This window comes from Dysidea avara, chromosome 10 (genome assembly GCF_963678975.1).
Source record: "Dysidea avara chromosome 10, odDysAvar1.4, whole genome shotgun sequence".
Lineage (NCBI taxonomy): Eukaryota > Metazoa > Porifera > Demospongiae > Dictyoceratida > Dysideidae > Dysidea > Dysidea avara.
This window is the reverse complement of record NC_089281.1, coordinates 28,782,363-28,803,441: the sequence shown is the minus strand read 5'-3', so window position 1 is coordinate 28,803,441 and position 21,079 is coordinate 28,782,363. Positions and strand designations below refer to the sequence as shown.

Here is a 21,079-nt window from a genome sequence, read left to right as displayed (position 1 = left end):
GGCACAACCACATTGGACTGCACTAAAGCTTACTTTAGGTTATGCAATTCAGTTTTGTCAAGTTGTGTAAATGATTCTTAGCAAATTACTAACATTTTACAAAGATTATTTTCATTGAGTATAACGTAGTATTTGAACATGGTAGTGAACTGGGAAACATGAAAGTCCCAACTTGGTGAATGTCATACAGTAGTTAACTACGTCAGAATATATTGCATGAGGAGGGGGGCACACATTCTTACCTTGTGCTTTATTATGCAGCTCCAACTGGTGATCCAGAATCTGACAACAACTTGGAAGGATGGCAGATAGCATTGATCATTGTCGTACCACTGGTTGCCGTGGTGATCATGTTAAGCATCGGCATCTATTGTGCCTGCAGGCGGAAAAGTCATAACTCAGAGTTAGAGATAGGAGCCATATCAAATATGAATAATAAGGTTTATACACAAGTACACCACGACCAGTAAGTGAAGTGTGTGTATATGTGTACACACATTGATGTAGTGTGTGCAATAGTATGTCTCGATCACTGTGTGTTAATTTTGTTGCTCTCATTGTGTAGTGCACGGAACAACTCATCGAGTAGTGTCACAGGTACTAGCTACAGATCAGGAAGCATCACACCCCTCACACCGACCAGAAGTAATTTGGTAAGTATCACCTTGATTGTCTGTAGCTTCTGATTGTTGTACTACATGTCAATATCCATTTTAAATTAGTAACCTCATTTTTGTTGATATGGTACAATATGTGACCAGATCTGCAAGAATCCCACATGTTTTAATTTTACAGTAGAATGCAGTAAACACAATGGGTAAATGTTACAACAACAAAAATCTGTAAATGGTTTAAGTGTTTGTTTCACAATGAAGGAAGGTGCTAATGGCAAAACCCTTGGTAGCTTAGCAAGAGGAGTTCGAAGTCTTTGTTTTGTATCAGTACTCCCAAGGAGATGGAAGATATGAGCATTAGTTTACCTTGTTGGACAAGTGGTTCACTATCTGTTTTTTCTCACATTTTCACCTTTGCCGATAGGAAAGGCGTAGAAGACAAAACATACCCAGCGATGGATTTGCCTGTTGCATTTCAGTAAAGGACTGCGTTTGCAAGTTATGACTGTTCAATTAAGCACCTGTGTGTTGTCACCGTACTAGTGCTGTAACAAATGGCAATTTTTACTATTCAAATGGTTGTGAACAAAATGATTGAATATTCAATTATTCTTTAACCCCATCAGCCAAATTTGTAGAGGTCTCCAATCTACAGCTTCTAAACTGTTATAACTTACACACTATACCATATAATCCTATAAAACTATATATCAATTTGCTTGCTATAGAACAAGGAATTTGATTATCGAGTTGTTTACACAAGAGCAACCACAAAGCCACTTTAAGTGCAAAAATCGGCCTAAGAGAAATCAAACGTAAAATTTCACTACTTTACAGACTAGGACTGTTTATGATAACACAATAAACATCGCTAACCTGTCTACAGTTGAAGCAATGATCACCAAGTCTGGTTTTCCAGCATTTGAGCAAGTGCACATGTGCATACAAACAAGGTCACTGTTTTGAGGCGTAAAAAAGTAGCAACACGCCACTCCAACCTATATAATCCTTCTCACTGTTTCTCTGCAGTAGTAGTGCCATTATCATTTCAAAGAATCGTCTACAATGCTTGTTATTGACATTCTGAAAGTAGGTGGTTACATCATCTAACTGTGCGATAGTGCACGAGAGACTGGTTATCCCTGTTCCCTTTCACTTAGGGGTGTGGCTGCTATAGGAAAAACGCAGGAGCTACTAAAACGCTCGACTGAAGTTACAGAGCACTTAAAATGTGATGCTATGGGTGTTTATACATTGAAACCGCCAGGCAGTGAAAGGGTTAAGCTTATACTTCAATTGAATAAGTACTGAAACCTTTTGTTAGTAAAGCCTAAGAGAGCTGTTTCTATCTTTTCTAAAACAGCATAGATACGTCACTTCATTCACAATTTTAAGTTTCGAGCTGGCTTTTCCATCTGAATACAGTGTACAAAGTGCTAACGATTATTCGAATAGTGTGTTAGCAAATCGAATAGTGTCATACCGACCGAGTAGTCAACTAACCGAATAGTCATTTCAGCGCTACACTGTAGAAATCGATTTTTTTCTGTTTTTCTAGCATCGAAAGTTCTTGGCTTCTAGGGCTAAGACTCAAGTTGACTGGCTATCTAGATATATAATAAAATGGATTCAAAACATGCTCTCTAACATGTAGGATTTTTGCAGATCCAGTCAACTGATACATTTATAGTTGTCTTCATATAGATCTATTGTATACATACTCTGGTAAAAACAATGGGTTTGTTGTGTCTGAATAAGCACATTGGCTTCTGTTTAAGGGAATATACAGTGTAATGGTTCACAGTAGCCTAATAGCAAGAGTTCATAATATATAGAGGGAGGCCCTCTTTATATTATGAACTCTTGCTAATAGTAATGGTGTAGGAGTACATTCCTTAGTGAGGCCATCAGTTATTACTGGACTAATATACCACTACTGGTTAATGGATATCCTTGCCTTTTATGAAGTTGTTTGTGGTGCTTTGTTGGGTATGTGTCAAGTGTTTAGGCTTGTTTTGGTGTGACTTGTTATGGTAACTGATCAACAAGTTGTGGTGTACATGATGACCTAGTGGTAAACATGGTGGTGATGTAATGTGATGTAATCAGTCAGTTGTGACAAACATCATATCATACACCATGTGGTGAACAGTTGCTTGGATAGTATGACCACAACGCACTACCTTCCCTTTCTATCTGAATAAATATTAGTTACATGGGTACAATGTGGAGTATATGGAATTTATAGACCTGAAGGCCCAAGTCTGACAAATCAGCAAAGTGAGGGTGCTACTAAGCCTTGGGGGGTTATAAATTCCATAGACTCCACATTGTGCCTTTAGACTCTATTTTAGACTCACATTACTTACCAGTTTCTGCTGTAGCATCAGTAAAAGTGGCTGTATCTTTCATGATAATACTAGTGCCATGGCAACCATACGTGCTTACATGACACAATTTAGCACCCCATTACATCACTGCATGTTATGAATGAGTACTCATTGGATAAACCTGCATACGTTATATTGTGCCTGAAGGCATGGAGTAGATTAGAAAACAAGGTAGAATATATGAGATTTATTATCCACACCAAAGTCTAAATAATGTTATTTACTTGTTGCTTTCCTCTCAACAGCCATACAGCTCAAATAACAGATCGCCCACATGGAACCAGCCAGTTGACATGACTAGATTACAGGAGCAGACAACAGGGACCTCGGTATAATAATTTCATCGTTCATACAAATAGGAGAGTATATGCGAACTAATGCAGTAAGAACTCTTTTAAATATAATATAATTGTTCACTTATAACTTAATTGGTATAACCGTGTGTTGTGTGTAAAAGTGTTTTGTTATTTTTGTAAACAATGTCTGTTAGTATTTGTTGTATCTTCAATGTGTGTTTGTGTTTTATATCCAAAACTGTTGAATTTATTTAAGATTTCCTTAAAGCGGTGTATTTTTAGTACATATATTAATGAAATTAGCATTGCATAAAATAATCAGGTCAGTTGGTTTTGTAGTGTAACTTTGTTGACGATATGTGAGAAGACGTACGAATGATCCAATACAGCCCAAGGATAGAAATAGTTAATAGGTTAAGAAATCTTGTCCTGCAAATTGTTTTCTTTCTTTCCAGTGGACTAGACTAACAAGGCTATCACAGTGGAAGTATGTCTTGCTATTATTTTTGACATCATTACACATTTATATCTGTATGGCTGTACATCATAACTGTATATACCAGTACTGTACCAACTTGATTGATCATTCTTCTGCAAGTAAAAATTTTTGTCGTATGCAAAAACAAAAAGGATAACACTGAAATTGAAACGCTGAGAGGATGGGAAAACGTTTATACTGATGGAAAGTATAATGTCTATCCACAGCTAGATTCATCCTGCTATTTAGCCATGCAAATTTGATGCAATGCTTAGGTTTGGCTGTCTTTGTTAAGTTGCAAGAAACATTCTCAGAATTGCTATCTGACTAGGAACCTACAATCAAGAATGCATGCAACATGGCTGGTCGTCCCTACATGTAATGCACATTGCAACAACCTGAGCTAGGTGAGATCTGCACAACAAAACTGAATGAGACTTTGTAATGACATTAATGCTAAATTCAATAATGCATGGCCATCACATACACACCATAGTGTGTATACAAGCTACATGATCTAGTTAGGAACATAACCTTAACATACTGTGATCTATGTTATAGTGTGCTCCTTCAGAATATTATTGGTGAATGTTGTATTAGAGTAGTTTAAAGCAAGCTGTGACATCAGCTCTTGCTTGTGTGAGAAAACTACACGCATTATAATGAGTAAATTCTGCATAAAATACTATTTCCGTAGTGGAACAGAAAGTGTTTGAAGCACACCAAGTATACAATGTATGTGCATGCATGCCCTTTTGGGACAATGTAGTAAGCTCTTGGAATAGTTTTACAATGTGAATGTGACTGTTCTATTAGAGTACTTTTGTGTGCATTGCTTTTGGGTGAATGCATAACATTGGATGTGCAATACAGGTACTAGTCAATACATACAGGTACTAGCTAGCTTCTGATAATGCAAAGTAAATTGCATGCATAGCAAAAATTGGAACATGTAATGCTTGTCAGTAGCTTGAGTAGAGGTTGTTCTGGTAAATGGAGCAATTAGAACTGTGGACACTGAGGTAGATGTAATATGTACAAGGACCAACTGACTTAACATGCTACAAATGTCAGACCACATGAAAATTCTCTCCTATGTCCAACTGCTGGTACTGTCCAAAGTTAAATGTTGCGACTTATGTATTGTCGCGCCAGTTTTGATGTCATGAATATACCACGATATGTCCGCCCATGCATGGTGAATACTGAATAGGAGCCATCATGCAAAGTAGGGCCAGCACTACAGCCATGTGTTAGAAAATTGAAGAGCTTGTTTAATTCCTCTGTACCATTCAAACAATTAAACACCCTTGCTATCAGTAGATGTATGCAAGAAAGGCAGGAAGATGAGAAACTGTCGAGAATGTCAGAAACTGAATGTAGTGCAAATGCCAGTATTGGTTAAGTGTGTATAAATTGTATATAATCATAACAATAGTGTTTATGACAAACAGAAGCACTTACTGTAAGTAGCCAAATGGTGTACCAGACACAAGGACATTTTTAAGAATTGTTAAAAAATTTTAATTTGTCAAACGCCCATAAGCAAGAGAAGCCACTTGGTTAGCATCATCTGGTATTTCCTGTGAACTTACAGTACAAACAAGCAACACCACTCCATCACAATTGGTGGGGCTCACCCCATGATGTACAAAAATTACAGTTTCATGAAATGACCTTTTGTTGATGCCTTGCTAAATATGTACATGTACAATTTACATATTTAAATAGTTGTTTCTAAATATATTACTGGAGGATCCACATTAGAGAGACAAGTTTTATTATTTGGCACAGCCACAGTTGTTGTATGTGCTTTTGACTTGAAAAAGTTTTGTTGAATTTCTTCCAAAGTCTTTCCTTTTGTTTCTGGAATAAATTTCAGTACAAACAGAAAAGCACATAACATGACCAAGCTGAAGGTGAAGAAAGCTCCCCATGGGTTGACTGTCTCTTGATATGGCTCAAAGGCTAGCAACAAAACTGTTGCAGAAAACCAACCACCAAATGAGACGATTCCAACCCCAGCACCTCGGACATGAAGTGGCAGTAATTCTGCAGCCACCAAATAAGGTATGGTGCCCCAGGATGAGGCAAAACCACAACTGTATGTTATTATACTTATTATTGGTAGGAGAAATAAGGAGTCCACACATTCATTACTTGCATCATCTGGGTTACAATATGGTTTAGAATTGAAGATGTAATATATTCCCATTATTGCACAGCTGAGACACATAAGTACAGCACCAGACAACAATAGCTTTCGTCTTCCAAACTTATCGATCAACAAAAATAACACAATAGCTCCGACTACCGATGATCCGCCAACACAAATTGTAGACACAACATCAGCGTACTCACTAATGCTTTCAACGTCACTGAATATAACTTCTGCATAGAATATAACCACATTGATTCCACCTAGTTGACGAAAACAGGTTAAACAGACTCCTAGAAATAATGGGTAATATGCTGATTTGTGCTTGAATTTTAGGAAAAGGCTTTGTCTTTTCTCACTAGACAGTTGTTCAGTTATTTCCAGTTGTTCTTTATCTACATCATAGTTTGTCCCCCTTAGCCATAGTAACACAAGTCTAGCACCTTTTGTACGTGTAGTCTTCTGTAACCATCGAGGTGTCTCCTTGGTCAACATTGCCATTACAAACACATACACTACAATAGTACTCAGTGGTACAACAGGTAACCAGTAATAGGTTGCTCCATGAATAACTCCACATAGCTGAATCAGCAGGACTCCAGAAGCAAGCATGATGCCAAACATTCCTACAAACAAACCTCTAAGAGCGTAAGGAGCTAACTCAGCAACATATAGTGGCACTGAAGTTGTTGCATATCCCATACCAGCTCCAGTAAAGAATCGTCCAATGTAAAGGATGGGGAGAAATGCTCGTCCTGTAGCTAAACGTGTTAAAATGATCAACAACCATCCAGTAGTGTACGGTATAGCACAGAACATTAGAGCCATGTGTCTACCTTGTGTATCAAGTAGCCAGCCAGCTATTGGTGCACTCACCATTGCCCCAAATGGCACCATTGCTGAGAACACAATTGAAGTATCATTAATACTTGTCACTTCGTTGTCAGTTCGCAGTTCAGGGATAGCTGGTGAGGCGTATCCAAGGGTAATACCAAAGTTCAACGTGAGGAGGTTCGCTATTACTGCTGAGTACAACACCGGCCAAGCGTGGTATCTTCTCCACGCGGCTTTAAAGTTGCGCCAATTGTCCGATAACATAGTAGACGAACTAGTAACTAACCGTGCAGTGCACGTCTTCTCTGGAAGCTCTACAGAACTCTGTGACAGCCGTTCGGATTGGTTTTCTATTTTCTGTCTTTGCCATGTATATACACGATTTGCTTTTAAGCCGGAAGGAGGTATATTATCGAGGGTCCCCCGGCCCCCCCACCCAACACACGGCCTGCGGTGGGGTAGACAAGGGTGGCCCTGGGTGCATGGTATGGGCACCTGCTGTTGCTAGAGACAAATAGTGCATACCTTGCAGGCTTTAGCTTGGTAGCGGTTTACAGTGCCTTTCTATTTAACGCACAACGTCACATGATCTGATAGTACACCGCGCTGATGCAAAACAAAGTGCAGTGCACGTGCTTGTCATAATGTGAGAGAGAAGCCATTCCAATCTTTAACAGTGAAATTTTACTGCTTAATGAGAGCTTTCATCAGTTTGACAAACTCATGGAACTAGATACGAAAAATCTAAAAACCATAAATATACAAAGCATGGCATAATTGTAGCCATGGTAACTTGTGTACAAATTGGTATAGATACATGAGGGTAATGATGTACAAAAAACAGAATTGAGATATCTGGTGTAGATCTGAAGTTATGATCAAAACTTTTGGTAGTTTACATATGTCCAGTTACACTATAACAGCATTGGGTTCTTTTGTTGGCAGGGATAAGTGGTAATTAAAATTGTTGACGAAACTCTAAATCATCTAGAACCAGGTGAGATGAAAATTTAGCAGGTTGTATGGTTATCTCAAGAGTCAGACTGGAGTATGAGGAGTTGTGTTACAAGATTGATATTGACTAGATCAAATCATGCATGGAAAAGCCTGCCAGACTCAATTGTTAACTTGGATGATTTCAAACCTGTCACTAATACGTGATCAATATGGAGACTTAATTATTACTTAACTTAGCTGCATAATAATTACGAGAGGTGTAATTCTAATACTCTTTTAAGAGGTGCAATTGTTGTAACAATAATATATCACCCTTTTAACGTTACGTAACATACCCAATCCTCCTGTGATAGCTACTTACAAAATTCTCCTTCCCAGAATGATACCTGAACAATCTACAAAATTATAATTTTTAATATAATATATATTAACTAACTGTGCCTCTTTGAGGGGCTTGCTAAGTAATAAAAATGAAAAAAGAACAAGACAAGATGTAAAAGTGAGTTTTCATTTGATGTTATTTCTAGCTTCTATATCTTTCATGCAGTAGCATTAGACTAGTGAAATAAACTGCAGGAACAGCAGCGTAGTGCATAATTAGCTGTAGCTAGATACTAAAGTGTGTCCACCCATCCCTGGACCCCGTGTAATATCGCGCCTGCATGCTGCACACAGACATTCTTATACAAAACCATCTGTGCTCAGCACATAATTACAACCTAATGGCAAAGAAATGGGCTATGGTTACTAATTACTAAGCTGTTACTAGCTCGCCATAGTAGGCAGTCATTGTCTTCAGCTTCTTGTTCAGAAAATGTTGTTCTACTTGAACACGACCTCCTGGACCAGCCAGTGCTGTCAGCTACAGAGAGAAATGAACAACAAACAGAAATTAATATTGCTAGCTACTATATATGTATATATAAAGTACCGTATAGCTTAAATATTTTGAGGGGAATTTTTTTTTTGCTGATTTCGCGGTTTTGGGGGTTACCAGAGAAAATTTAATCCTTGAAACATTTAGACTTCCATATAGTCTAATAAATTTTGGGAGTGTTTGCAAATTTTATTTTAGCGACATTGCTCAACCTCAAAAAATTTGCCTCTCAAAATATTTAGGCTATACGGTAGGTGGGAGCAGCTAAAAGTGGTCAGACAATACAATGCACTACAAATTGACTGCATATTCTTTTCAAGCAATTTGATTGCTGCTCTATTAGAATATGTGAGGTATTTGATCCGCTAGTATTTAAATGTCACCTACATGTATTGTTTGTAGTTGCAAAATATAGTTACAAATCACACGAACCTCGATAAACAGATCATGGTTCATGCAACCTTCAAGACTTAATTTGCAGTGCGTTGGACAAATAATTATAACTGATCAGACTATGAAGAAATGATGCCATACTTTTGCCACACACTACTTCACCACACCAACCGTACCGACAGAAAATTTAGACGAAAAAAACATTTGACAAACCGGTATACACTAGCCAATTTTTAATTTGTCAAACATCAATAAGTACCTCAAAAGTCAGCATTTAATCTGTGAATTTTCTTGAATTTTAACTCAACAAAGCACAAAGCTCAAATTTTCCCTTCGTCAAATATTTCCTACCTAACAAGGTAGCCTCAGAAATGACCATGTACATCTCAAATGACAATATGTCACAATGTACGGAAGAACATTGATAGAAGCTCCTAAAAGCTACTGAATAGTTAGCTATGACAATAAGATTGCTACCTTTAAACAATAGTTGTATCAATCTCATTTTGCTTCTTGATCAGGGAGCATGAACCTCACCCAGGAAAAAATACTGTGTATCAATAGTGACGCACTACTGTTGCATGGACAGGGGAGTAGCGATGCACTGACTAATCGATAAATTATTGGAAATCAGTTTATTGGCCAAAAGTCTGTAATATCGGTATTGATAATTATTAGCAGTTTTGTTTGCTGATTAATTTTATTGACCCTGATGCTATTATTTTAAAGTTTAAAAATGGTAACTTTACAAAATACGTGTGAAATTTTGACAAACATAAACATCAGATCAGTTATTGGTATTGGCCATTATGTGAATTTCAATATCGGCTAATTGGCAAAATCCCTTATCGGTACATCACTATGCACCAACAACGAACACCGATGATCTAAGGGCCTTCACTGCCAGTACCATTAAAGCCTGACATAGCTCCCCTTTGATCAGCATGGGGTCACACTGCAGTCCTGGCAGGATAGTAATTATAAATCTCTATGTTTCCCCAACAATTAGCAGAGTTCTGCCCACACTGGTCGGCAGTGGTTCAAAGCAACCAGTACCTCTAAAATCCAACCAGTACCCTCTTAAATCCGACCAGTACAATTCTTACATATATCACTGCAATATACTCTAATACAACACACAGCATAACACTTCATGCATGTAAACTTTAGACCACCACTTCCTGGGCAGAACCCTAATTAGATATTGACATTGACATTGTATACTGTACTTAACAGTACTTCTCTCAAGTACAGTAGGACTGAACACATCAGCTGTACTGCTGTCTGCTCAGTAACAACAATATTGATGGACCATAATCAGATCAACAGGCGTATGTTATAGAGTAAGTAATGTTCTATTAGAGTAGTTAAACGTAAATAAAATGATTGGTACAGGTATACAGAGGATAATCAAACAGTATGATTGTTGTACTATATACTCCATATGGAGGTTTCTGTACAGTAAAAAAAATACAATACAGTATGATAGTACTGTTTAGTAGGGTAACCCCCTTAAAAAGAATGGTGTCCACCAAAATGATGTAATTAAAAACCACCTGGCCTCATTCCTGCCCTTGAGACTAGCCTCAACACATCCATGAACTCTCAATTACTATATACCTGACTTGTAAATTGTAAACATGACACCAGAAGGCCACAAACCCTGTGTGTGCATGTAGTTCTAACAGTTGGCATGTATGCAGTGTGTGATATTCTCACCTGATCAATGTTGACATTCCTAGGAACAAACATGGCTATGTTTGGGGTGACTTGCTTGGCTACTTCAAATATTTTAATAGTACAGAAGATGGTCAAGGAAATACTAACAACACAAATGCCAAGTTCAGAAGACACTTGTGTGAATAAAATGGACTTTGTGATTTTCAAAATGCTTTTTTGTAGACTTTCTCATGTTTCTATTTTTGTGGGATAATAATAATTTCTACAAGCTCCTACAAATTAGTACAGTAGGACCTCGATTATCTGATTATCCGAACAGTATAAGTGACTGCTCTATTAGAGTATTTCGTCAATAGGTGAACGTTCTATTAGAGTAGGTGTATGTTCTATTAGAGTAGTTGAACAGAACTCTGCATATAAATGAATGAGCTTCATTTATCCGAACTTTTATGATTTAACTGACGAACAGGTGTTCGGATAATGGAGGTCCTACTGTATATACGTTTATACATATGCTTTGAATGTGTACTATATCACACTAAACAAAAGGATATCCATCCAGGGAGATCATCGTCTTGATGTCAAACACTGTAGCATTCTGATAACCTGGACCACCCCATGGTGGACTAAGAAACACTGCATCAGCACACTACACAACCAATATGAATAACGTTGACATGTTGTAACTACTGTTTGTGATACCTTAAGGTGTGACATTATTTGGAAATAGTCACCTACAATGAATTCAATACGATCGGCCACTCCGTAGATGTTAGCATTATGTATGGCACAAGCTATCTTCACTGGATCAATATCAATTGCTATGACTGAAAGAACAAGTAGTGGTATAGTTAACTAACACATACTATGTGTACTGACCTCTTTCACAAGTGTGGGCAAACTGAATTGTGTTGCTGCCCACCCCACAAAAAGCATCAATGATCAGATCACATGTGCACTTTGTGGCAATGTGAGCAGCTATCTTCTCTGGAGTTGCAGAAAACCATCCCTCTACACACACTACATATACACAGCAAATCATTAACAGTTGTACCACTGACCTCTGTCCATTTTAATCCCACTGTCATACTTCAAGAATAGCCGGTAACGCTGCGACCAGTACTTTGATAAATGAGATTGAATCTCCTCATCAGCTAACGGGAGAAGTTCTGTGAAATCAATGGCCTTTCCAGCGTACACCACAACAGTGTCAGTTTCTATCACATCAAAAGCAATAACAACAGTTACTGACACTAATGAAACACTTACCAGGTTGCACATCACTTGGTGCTTTAGTCTTTTCTTCACTGGCAGGAGCTCCATCAACAACTTTGTCACCACTAACGTCTCCATTAGAAGGCTCAACAGATTCTTTGTCTTCAGCTACAGTCTCATCAACGTTAGGACTTCTTTCAACAGTAGCTATCTGATCTACAGTTGCCTCTTGGCCTTCAGCATCCTCAAATTTTCTTTCTTCAGATGTATTTGCTTCCTCCAAAAACTGTTTAGTAGCATCCAGTGCTGTTGAATGAGTAGCATCGTTGGGTGTTCTTTTTCTTCTCTTGTGCACCCTCAGTGTACCGTCATGATTCAACTCCGCAAAACACTACACAAAATTGGTATCCCTAATAAGGAGAAAGACACAGGTATATGTAACCCATTACCTCTGCAGGACTTGGGTTAGAAGAATTTGACATCCAGTAGTGAGGCTTGTGATGATGAAATGTAGGGGTAACCATAAATACAGATGTTGGGAAAATTTGGCTGTGAACAAAGCTGTTGTAAACACACATGCACGCACGCATGCACGCATGCACACACACACTCCATATAGACATACGCTTCTTCAACTTCTTGGGTGTAGAAGCCAAGCTTTTGGCATTGACTCAAGCCATCAGCACAATTACAATCTTCGTCTCTATAAAATATTATGATTAAGATAAAAAAGAGAATTATGTCAATACCTTTTACGCTTCAAAGTTTGTTCTGATAACCTATCATCGGTGCTTCCAGTATTAGTTTGACTGCTATCAGGACTAGCCTGTGTGTTGGTAGAAGTTGACGGTTTATTACTAACATTTCCAGTACTAGAACCACTTTCATCTTTTGACTTTTCATCACTGTCAGAGGAACCATTACAGTGGACATGATCAGTACATTTTGTATCACCATTCACAGCAGCAACAGCAACAGTAGCAGTAGTGGTGGTGGTAGCTCCCTGGTAATCGACAGATGGGATTATACCAGCCTCCTGCAGTGTCCACACAATGGACGTATACTGAATGGTTTTGCTGCTGATCTTCAATGCATGCTGGGTGTCCTTTTTATCAGCCGGAGGAGCTACTTGGTTATTGGGCTTTTCAACTTGCTCAGGTTTCTTGACTTCTTCGTCCTTTGGTGGTTGGGGTTGACTTGGTTGAGAATCAGACAATGTTTCTTGATGGTGAGATTGATCATTAGTTTGCTTATCCTTCTCAAGCTGAGAATCAGCATCTTCTTGATTCTTGTACTGACTATCAGTTTTGCTATCATCTGAAACATTAGGTTCACTGGTATTGATGGCATGAGTGTTATCCTTGTCACCACCATTACCCTGCTCTACAGTTCCAGTATCGCGTTGTACAATGTCTGATTTTGTTTCTTTTTTCGGCTTGTCTTTTACTTTTGTAACAGCTGCATTTTCCATTACAAAGGCTTTTAAGAGGTTTCCAGTTTGCTGCTGAGCTCCACCCAACGAACCTGCAAACTGCTGGTAGCAGGACCAGTAATGCTCATTGTAGAAAGTCAACCATACATCCATAATTTCTTCGTTGCTGGAGGTTTCTTGTAAGATAGGCTGTGACTGATCCTCTCCAGCAACAGCTACAGTACTAGTATCGCCTTCTTTCACTGAAGCCGAGGGATTGCCTTCTGAAGTGGTCTCCTTTGGAGCAGCATCAAGGCTTAACTTAGACAGTTCAAGATCTTCAACCTTCTCTCCATTTTTATTAGCTGCATCTTCACTTGTAGATTGATCATCATTGAGAGAAAGCTTCTCTACAGCATTTGACATATCACTGCTCCTTTCATCAGCCAGTTCTTCACACAGGAATGTTACACCAGTAGCTTGTTGTAGTCGTGAAAGTGTTACTTTTGGATAACTCTTTCTCCAGTTAGATGCTAGTAAACTAGGACCAACCTGTGCCCAGTGCTCCTGCCAGAGCTGATCGCTCATTGCAGCTCCTTTAACCTGAAGGGAATACAACAATTGTTCTTCAGTCATTTCCTCTTCCACTTCCTCCCACTTGCCAGGCCAGCCAGCTTCTTGTCCACAAGACACGCTCTCAAATTTATTAATGCCATAGACATCATAGTCAGGGGGGAGGTCCCACAATGCTGCAGTCTCAGCAGAAACATGTACATCAGATGACGAAGGCACATCTGAAGGTGTTCCATCAGAAGAGACTTTGCTGTGAGGTTCATCATCGGTATTAGTTGTTGTTGCAGGACCACCATCTTCCTTTACAGCTTCGTCTGCTCCTTGTTCAGCTGATGGTTGGTTCTCAACAGGGGTCTCTTTCCCATCATCTCCATCACTACCCACGGGCTACAGTAACAAGAACCATTTATAGTACTCCTCTTTGTATATACAATAAACAGGGTTATCCAAAGAGTTATCCTCTTGGTGAGCAAACAAAAAATTTTCCCTTCCTAATAATACTAGTATATTAAAAATGATTAATTTAGTGATAAAAAGTAGTGAAACAAGATGGCATTACAGCATAGCTCGGTGGGAAAATCCCTACTAAGGCATTTTCCTATCTTGTTTCACTACTTTTTAATTGCTTGGAGCCCTAAAAATATATATATATATTTTTAATACAGTATACTAATTTGTTTGGTTTTTTGCTATAGCATACATACATGTGTGACTGTTCTATTAGGGTGACTGTTGTATTAGAGTATATCAAGCCTTTCACCTACCAGGGGGAATGTCATTGCCACTATTTCACATTTTCACTGTACTAACATTATGAATACAGCTAGACCAATAATAAGGGGGTGTGGTCATCATGATCAAGTAAACAGATTGTTAAGAGGTGTGGTCTCTGTGGTCAATCATTATTAATCAACCAACATCGTTAATGGTTAATGGGTGTGGTATTGAACCAATCATGAAGTTACAAGTATCTACCTAGCTAAGTGCTTTAAAGAAGTATGTGGCATCTTAATATGCTGTCAAGGAAAGTGTTGCTATGGAAAATTAACACTTCAATATGGTTTTATTGCATGAAGAAGACAACAATCGAAAAGCCTGATTGAAGATAAAAGGAAAGAATAAGGCGAAGAGGGCACACACTTGTCAGAACAGCACATGCCACTGTAGAGTTTGTTATTGTGGCACAAAATGGCCTCTAGCCTTGCGAGTAGTTGCAACTGTGGTCAGGCAGGTTGGCAGACGAAAATTCGAGTTTCGGTGATTTCCTTTAAAATTCTATATCTGACCACCTGTAAGTGTTTTCTTGCTTTTAATGCTGTATTTGATGTTAGATGGACCAATATTATTCTGTAAAGGTGATTTTCATTGTGTAAGATGCCTCTATGATGATTTTTACAGGTGGCATTTAGGCGGCGCGTCACTTTTGGGGGATCTCTACTTAAACACTACAGTAACTGTCTGATAAGGTATTTTGTCCTGCATTATGCTCAATTTTATTTCTCTTCTATGACTTTCTTACACAACAACTACAATACACACAGAGCAAAATAATACAAATCTCATGTTCTTCCCCAAAATACTGTGTATGTCAGCAAGGAAACACTATAAATATCCATGCTACACAAAAGGCCAGTGGACCCTACCTCAACACAATGTTTTATACAATGCATAAAAGTATAGAATGAGCATGAGGTTTACATCAACCAAGAGTTCATAATTAAAACAACTAATGGAATTTGTAGCTTAATTGTCATGCAATGCCATCAGCAGCTGCTACAATGAACAACATGACTTTTCAGCTGATCTGGTCCATGTTATGAAAAAAAATTTGTGCACTTCTTGTACATAGGAAGACCTTAGCACATGCAGAGATACACTACCAAATGGCTGGCATCAAATAGGTACCAATAGGGACTCACTGCAAAAGCTTACATAACTATTAGTCTAGCTTTGAATGATTTCTGCACTTTGAAGCATATGCCACAAATATGGTTTCATCAGACATAAAAGCGAGATGTAGATCACGTGATAGAACACAAAAAGTGCCTTGTGCTTATTCTTTCTAGTCTGGTATTAAGACACATGCAGATGGATTAAGAAGGCCAATAGCTAGTATTTGTTTTGAGTAAGGTAACTGGTTATTGTATTAGTCATCTTACATACAATAGTGTAGGTAGAGTATTATGCAGAAATGCATAATACATTTTTATTATGCTGTATTGATGTCCATTATGAAGATGGGCATGTGTGTGTGTTGCATGGCTGAATGGCTTGCCCGCCCAGTGCCCAGGCATGGCATAAAGTCTGGCTACACCAATGATGGTCCGAAGTTCCACTACATAAATACTCACGTCAGCCCTACAGTTGATGAACACAACCGGTAATCCCATCTTCTCCATTTGCTGCAGTTCCAGATCATCGTTAGGGTCGATCATGGTAGAGAACTCCTGACGAAAATTAGCATACCTCGCCTGAGCAGCTTTCTTCAGCTGCTCTAGCTCAGTCTCACTGTCACTGGAATTTTCCTCCTGCAGACAAGAGAGTTATACTCACTGCTTAACGTAAGCTTCCAGTACCTCCGGGTACAGCAAACTTTCCGTGTACGACTGGTGTTGTTCTTCAGCAACGCTGCTTGCATTATCAGCTGCATAATTGCGAGACGCGTCTGCAACTTTCCAGTCACTGAAACAAATACGTGGACTAGAGTAAATGAGCACCGTATACCAGAGAAATACCTTAGAAAGCTCCGAGTTAGAAAACAATGAGACTTCTTTCCGTCTCCAGAGTGCGTAAAAGTGACTATCCCCAAATGCGTAGTTGCCATCAAAACGAACACGCGGTGTGCTGAATACCACAATCGAAAATCCCCATATTTTAAAACACGTGAGACAAATTTTTAAAAAATAAAACATTAATTTACAGGTACATTTAAACGTCGTGGCTTTCGCTTCTTTTTGTTAAATAATTTCTCAATTTCTTCTAGAGTTTTTCCTTTAGTTTCTGGTACAAATATAAAAGTAAACACAGCAGCTAGCAACATTACGATGCTAAAAGACCAAAATGCTCCCCAGATTTTGACCAATTTGACATACTCTTTAAAAAATCCAGTCACTATTGCAGCCGAACTCCAATTAACAAAAGTTGATATACCAATTCCAGTTCCTCGTACATGTAATGGGATAATCTCAGCAGCAATCACCCAAGGTAAGGCTCCCCAAGCAATTGAATATCCAATAATGTACATCATCAAACTGACCAGTGCCATCCAAGTTAAATTGTCTTTGCACTTCGATGAATCAGGGTGGCAGTATGGTTCAGTATTAAAGAAGTAGTAAAGGCCTAGGGTGGCCATACTAATACACATTGCCAGTGCCCCAGTAATCAGTAGCTTTCGTCTGCCAGCAATATCTGCCAACACTACTCCAACAACTGTGGCTATAACCTGCACTCCACCTACAGCCAGTGTTGCAACCACTCGAGGATTTGAAATACTCTTTATTTGGTCAAGGATTTCTTCACTGTAGAATATGATGGCATTGATGCCACTGTACTGTTGAAACATCATTAGAGCAATGGCCACAAGCAGTGGATGGAAACATGACTTCTTTCTAAACTCTAGCAGTCCTTTTATTAATCCTTTGCTTGCAGAATTCTTGACAGACTTTTCTATTTGTCGTTGTTCTTCCACAATCTTGTATCTGTTTCCTCTGAGCCACAGGAGGGCCCGACCTGCTTCCATCCTTCTTCCCTTGCTAACGAGCCATCGAGGGGTCTCTCTCAGTGGCTTTATGAGGATAAGAAACAAGGGTAGGATCCCTAAAGGAACAATAGCAAGCCAGTAATAAGTCACCCCTTCAAATGCTCCAATAGCATACACCAGGAAGATGCCAACAGTTACGGCAAGCTGAGTAAAAGCTGAATAGAATCCTCTCAATGCTGTTGGAGCTGATTCGGCAATCATCACGGGAACACAGACGGTAGAATATCCTGTTCCAAAACCAGTCAAAAATCTTCCAACGTAAATGACCGGGCGGAAAAATTTCCCACTTGTTGCATGTGACAACACAATCAATAACCAACCCAAAGTAAAGGGAATACTACTGAGGATCAAAGCAAACCGTCTGCCCAGAAAATCAACCAACCACCCTGCTGCAATGGCCCCTGCCAGCCCTCCAACTGGTATTAATGCTGAAAATATATCTTGATGGATTGTCTTATTAAAACTTGTATCTGGGTCTGTAGTTTCTAGGTCAGGAAGGGCCGGAGAAGAATATCCTAGCGAGTATCCCATTACTAGAGTCGCCATTACTGTTACTAACGTTGTATAAGTGATCGACCAGGTGCGAGTTGTCGCCCATGCCTTTTTGAACCGCGCCCACTTTCCAGTATTTTCCGTCTCTGGGGTCTCCACATCGAAAGAAGCATCAGTCGAGTACTCCAACGATTGAGTTACAGAGGTGCTGTCCTCTAGAAAGTAATTGTCTACTTCTGTATCTGTCATCACACCAGGGTAAACAATTGATTAAATCACGAGACACATATCACGGGAATTCCCCCAATGACACTCGCTTTACGTGACATCATTAAAGTGATTTCTGATCATAACATACAAATAAATTAAAATCTGCTCTGTCTGTATGAGTATGGTATATGACATTATGTACAATTAAACGGTTGACTCTATATTCTCAAGCTGAGTTTCATCATCACTAGTGATGCTTTCATTGATAGGACTAGGAATACGTATACTGATAGGATTAGGAACAGATATATTGACAGCTCCATTGGGAAGTTGCATAGAACTATTTCTGCGGAAATATCTGATCATCACTGGCTCGTCACTGTCCAAATCAGCATCCCACTCATAAACAGAATACCTGTATTTCCTTGACTTAAATGCACTTTGTTGTATATCTTCCAAAGTCTTGGCTTTTGTCTCTGGGATAAACTTTAGTACAAACAGAAAAGCACATAACATGACCAAGCTGAAGGTGAAGAAAGCTCCCCATGGCTTGACTGTTTCTTGATATGGCTCAAAGGCTAATAACACAATAGTTGACGAAGTCCACCCAGCACAAGTTACAACACCAATCCCAGCACCTCTGATATGAAGTGGGAGCAATTCAGCTGCTACCATATAAGGCACAGCACCCCAAGCTGCTGCAAAGCTACTAGCATAAACCATTATACTAATAACTGCCAATGGTGTTAACACCTCTACACAATCATTCACATCATCATCTGGGTTACAATAAGGTTGAGAGTTAAAGATGTAATATATTGCCATTGTAGTGGCACTTAGACTCATAGTAGCTGCACAAGTTAGCAGTAGCTTGCGTCTCCCAAATTTGTCAATTGCAACTAGCAGAATTAATGCTCCTAATACTTGTGATCCTCCGACACAAGCAGCAGAAACTATATCAGCATTATCACCAATACTCTTGATATCACTGAATATCACTTCAGAGTAAAATGTGATGGCATTGATTCCACTCAATTGTTGAAAAACAACCAGACAGCATCCTAGAAATAAGGGGAAACGTGCTGACTTGTGCTTAAACTTTTGAAAAAGATTCCGTTTCTTCTCATTTGCAAGTTGATCTGCAATTTGTTTTTGTTCTTTGTTGATGTTATAGTGCTTGCCCCGTAGCCACAGCAATACAAGTCTAGCACCTTTAGTTCTATTGGTCTTCTGTAGCCACCTGGGGGTCTCCTTGGTTGACACTGCCATTAGTATGGTGAAGATGACGATAGTTGTAAGTGGTACAACAGGTAACCAGTAGTATGTTGCTCCAGGAATAATTCCAAACATTTGAATAGTCAAAATCCCAGTAGCAACAAATATGCCAAAAAAGCCCACAAATAAACCTCTAAGTGCACTAGGTGATAACTCCGAAGCGTACAATGGTACAGCAGCATTGGTATACCCCACTCCTATTCCAGTGAAGAATCGTCCAATGTAAAGGATGGGGAGAAACGCTCGTCCTGTAGTTGAACGTGTTAAAATGATCAACAACCATCCAGTAGTGTACGGTACAACACAGAACATTAGAGCCATGTGTCTACCTAGTGTATCAAGTAGCCAGCCAGCTATTGGTCCACTGACTAGAGCACCAAATGGCACCATTGCTGAGAACACTATGGAAGTATCATTAATGCTTGTCACTTCGTCGTCTGTTAGCAGTTCAGGTATAGCTGGTGAGGCGTACCCCAGAGTGATACCAAAATTTAACGAAAGAATGCTCGCCACGAGCGTACAGTAGAACACTGGCCAAGCATGGTTCTCTTTCCACGCCACCTTAAAGTTAATCCACCTGGTAGCTAACCGAGACAATTGAAGAGACAAGTACCTGCTCACACCCACACCCACACTCACGTTCGTCTTTTCGGTCAACTCGCCACGAGGGGGAAACTCGACAGGAAGTTTAGGTAGTGTAGTTCCTGGCACTGGTTGTCTAAATTCGTCTTCATTCTTCCTCATGTTTCCCTCAACAATATGATACACACGACAAACACTAAAGGTCACAAAATCATCTGACCAACTTCAAATAGTTATTGAATGGGCGTTAATTATTCTTTGGGCGGTTATTTAGTTTGGCGCTTGCGCGTATAGTTCAACTTTTGTGCTTTCCTTTTGTTTGGCAATACTTATAATTACATTGTCATCATCAACACACTGCTTGTTTGGGCGGGAAATGTAATAGTTTGGTGGACATTCTTCCCTCCATAAATAGTGTTAAATACCATCTTCTTTTAGCACAAGAAATCTTGTGTGTTAGCACTTCACATGATGATACCTTGTCTAGGGTTCTCAGTGGCTAGTAGGCATTCTTAGCAACCCATGCAAATAGAGGCATGAAAGCATAGCTGCTACTTGTCCAGCTAACATGTTAGCTAAGCCAACTACAGTGTACTGGCAGGTTATATGCTATTGAGTTGCTAAGTAGCTAACTGACACTCAAACTGACATTTGCATGTGTGATGACATCCATAGTATGACACATTAATTTTTTTTTTTATTCCTGGGGTTACCAGCACCCTTACCCACCACCCCTAAATGTTTGATTAGAATATCCATTTTTTGTCAAAAGACACAGGTACACACAAGGCAATACACACATACACACGAGAACAAGTTTACAATTACAAAGGATAAGAAACATAATATTTATAACAAAACAGTTATATTACACATACAAGACA

At 39.1% G+C, this 21,079-nt stretch overlaps 4 protein-coding genes across 6 annotated transcripts in view; 1 reads left to right on the top strand and 3 right to left on the bottom strand.

The window, feature by feature from the left end:
• LOC136237253 (neural cell adhesion molecule 1-like) overlaps positions 1–3,618 on the top strand; it is a 34,660-nt gene extending 31,042 nt beyond the window's left edge. For both annotated transcript variants that reach the window (XM_066027592.1, XM_066027591.1), the window contains exons 9-11: positions 262–466; positions 566–653; positions 3,250–3,618. In XM_066027592.1, the coding sequence (XP_065883664.1) occupies positions 262–466; positions 566–653; positions 3,250–3,339 (383 nt within the window). In that variant the 3' untranslated portion in view covers positions 3,340–3,618. The remainder of the gene's footprint in view (positions 1–261; positions 467–565; positions 654–3,249) is intronic.
• Positions 3,619–5,427: 1,809 nt separating this feature from the next.
• Positions 5,428–7,278, bottom strand: LOC136237259 (solute carrier family 2, facilitated glucose transporter member 8-like). Its single transcript, XM_066027598.1, has one exon. It carries the CDS (start codon positions 7,032–7,034, stop codon positions 5,502–5,504), a length of 1,533 nt encoding a protein of 510 aa, XP_065883670.1. The 5' UTR covers positions 7,035–7,278; the 3' UTR covers positions 5,428–5,501.
• Positions 7,279–8,405: 1,127 nt separating this feature from the next.
• Positions 8,406–16,744, bottom strand: LOC136237249 (trimethylguanosine synthase-like). Of its 2 annotated transcripts, none has more exons than XM_066027585.1 (13): positions 16,612–16,744; positions 16,453–16,558; positions 16,228–16,404; positions 12,642–14,263; positions 12,503–12,595; positions 12,342–12,453; positions 11,947–12,283; positions 11,739–11,894; positions 11,557–11,688; positions 11,380–11,504; positions 11,232–11,326; positions 10,717–10,795; positions 8,406–8,589 (listed from the first exon to the last, which is right to left on the bottom strand). In XM_066027585.1, the coding sequence occupies exons 1-13, from the start codon at positions 16,698–16,700 to the stop codon at positions 8,482–8,484; spliced, it is 3,231 nt and encodes a 1,076-aa protein (XP_065883657.1). In that variant the 5' UTR covers positions 16,701–16,744; the 3' UTR covers positions 8,406–8,481. The 2 variants fall into 2 exon arrangements, with proteins under 2 accessions (XP_065883657.1, XP_065883658.1); XM_066027586.1 differs by having other exon boundaries at positions 12,342–12,441; positions 12,518–12,595.
• Positions 16,745–16,760: 16 nt separating this feature from the next.
• Positions 16,761–20,459, bottom strand: LOC136236889 (uncharacterized). Its single transcript, XM_066027119.1, has 2 exons — positions 18,549–20,459; positions 16,761–18,389 (listed from the first exon to the last, which is right to left on the bottom strand). The coding sequence occupies exons 1-2, from the start codon at positions 20,355–20,357 to the stop codon at positions 16,788–16,790; spliced, it is 3,411 nt and encodes a 1,136-aa protein (XP_065883191.1). The 5' UTR covers positions 20,358–20,459; the 3' UTR covers positions 16,761–16,787.
• Positions 20,460–21,079: the final 620 nt, after the last annotated feature.

What these genes read in the sequence shown, in the direction of transcription:
- LOC136237249 (XM_066027585.1), bottom strand. Translation starts at nt 16,700, where the DNA reads ATGGCAACTACGCATTTGGGGATAGTCACTTTTACGCACTCTGGAGAC. An exon ending in TCATCAACTGTAGGGCTGAC is followed by an intron (nt 14,264 to 16,227) that starts GTGAGTATTTAT and finishes TTGTTACTGTAG; the next exon opens with CCCGTGGGTAGTGATGGAGA. An exon ending in ACCAAGTGATGTGCAACCTG is followed by an intron (nt 11,895 to 11,946) that starts GTAAGTGTTTCA and finishes TTGATGTGATAG; the next exon opens with AAACTGACACTGTTGTGGTG.
- LOC136237259 (XM_066027598.1), bottom strand. Translation starts at nt 7,034, where the DNA reads ATGTTATCGGACAATTGGCGCAACTTTAAAGCCGCGTGGAGAAGATAC.
- LOC136236889 (XM_066027119.1), bottom strand. Translation starts at nt 20,357, where the DNA reads ATGAGGAAGAATGAAGACGAATTTAGACAACCAGTGCCAGGAACTACA. An exon ending in TTGAGAATATAGAGTCAACC is followed by an intron (nt 18,390 to 18,548) that starts GTTTAATTGTAC and finishes TAATCAATTGTT; the next exon opens with TACCCTGGTGTGATGACAGA.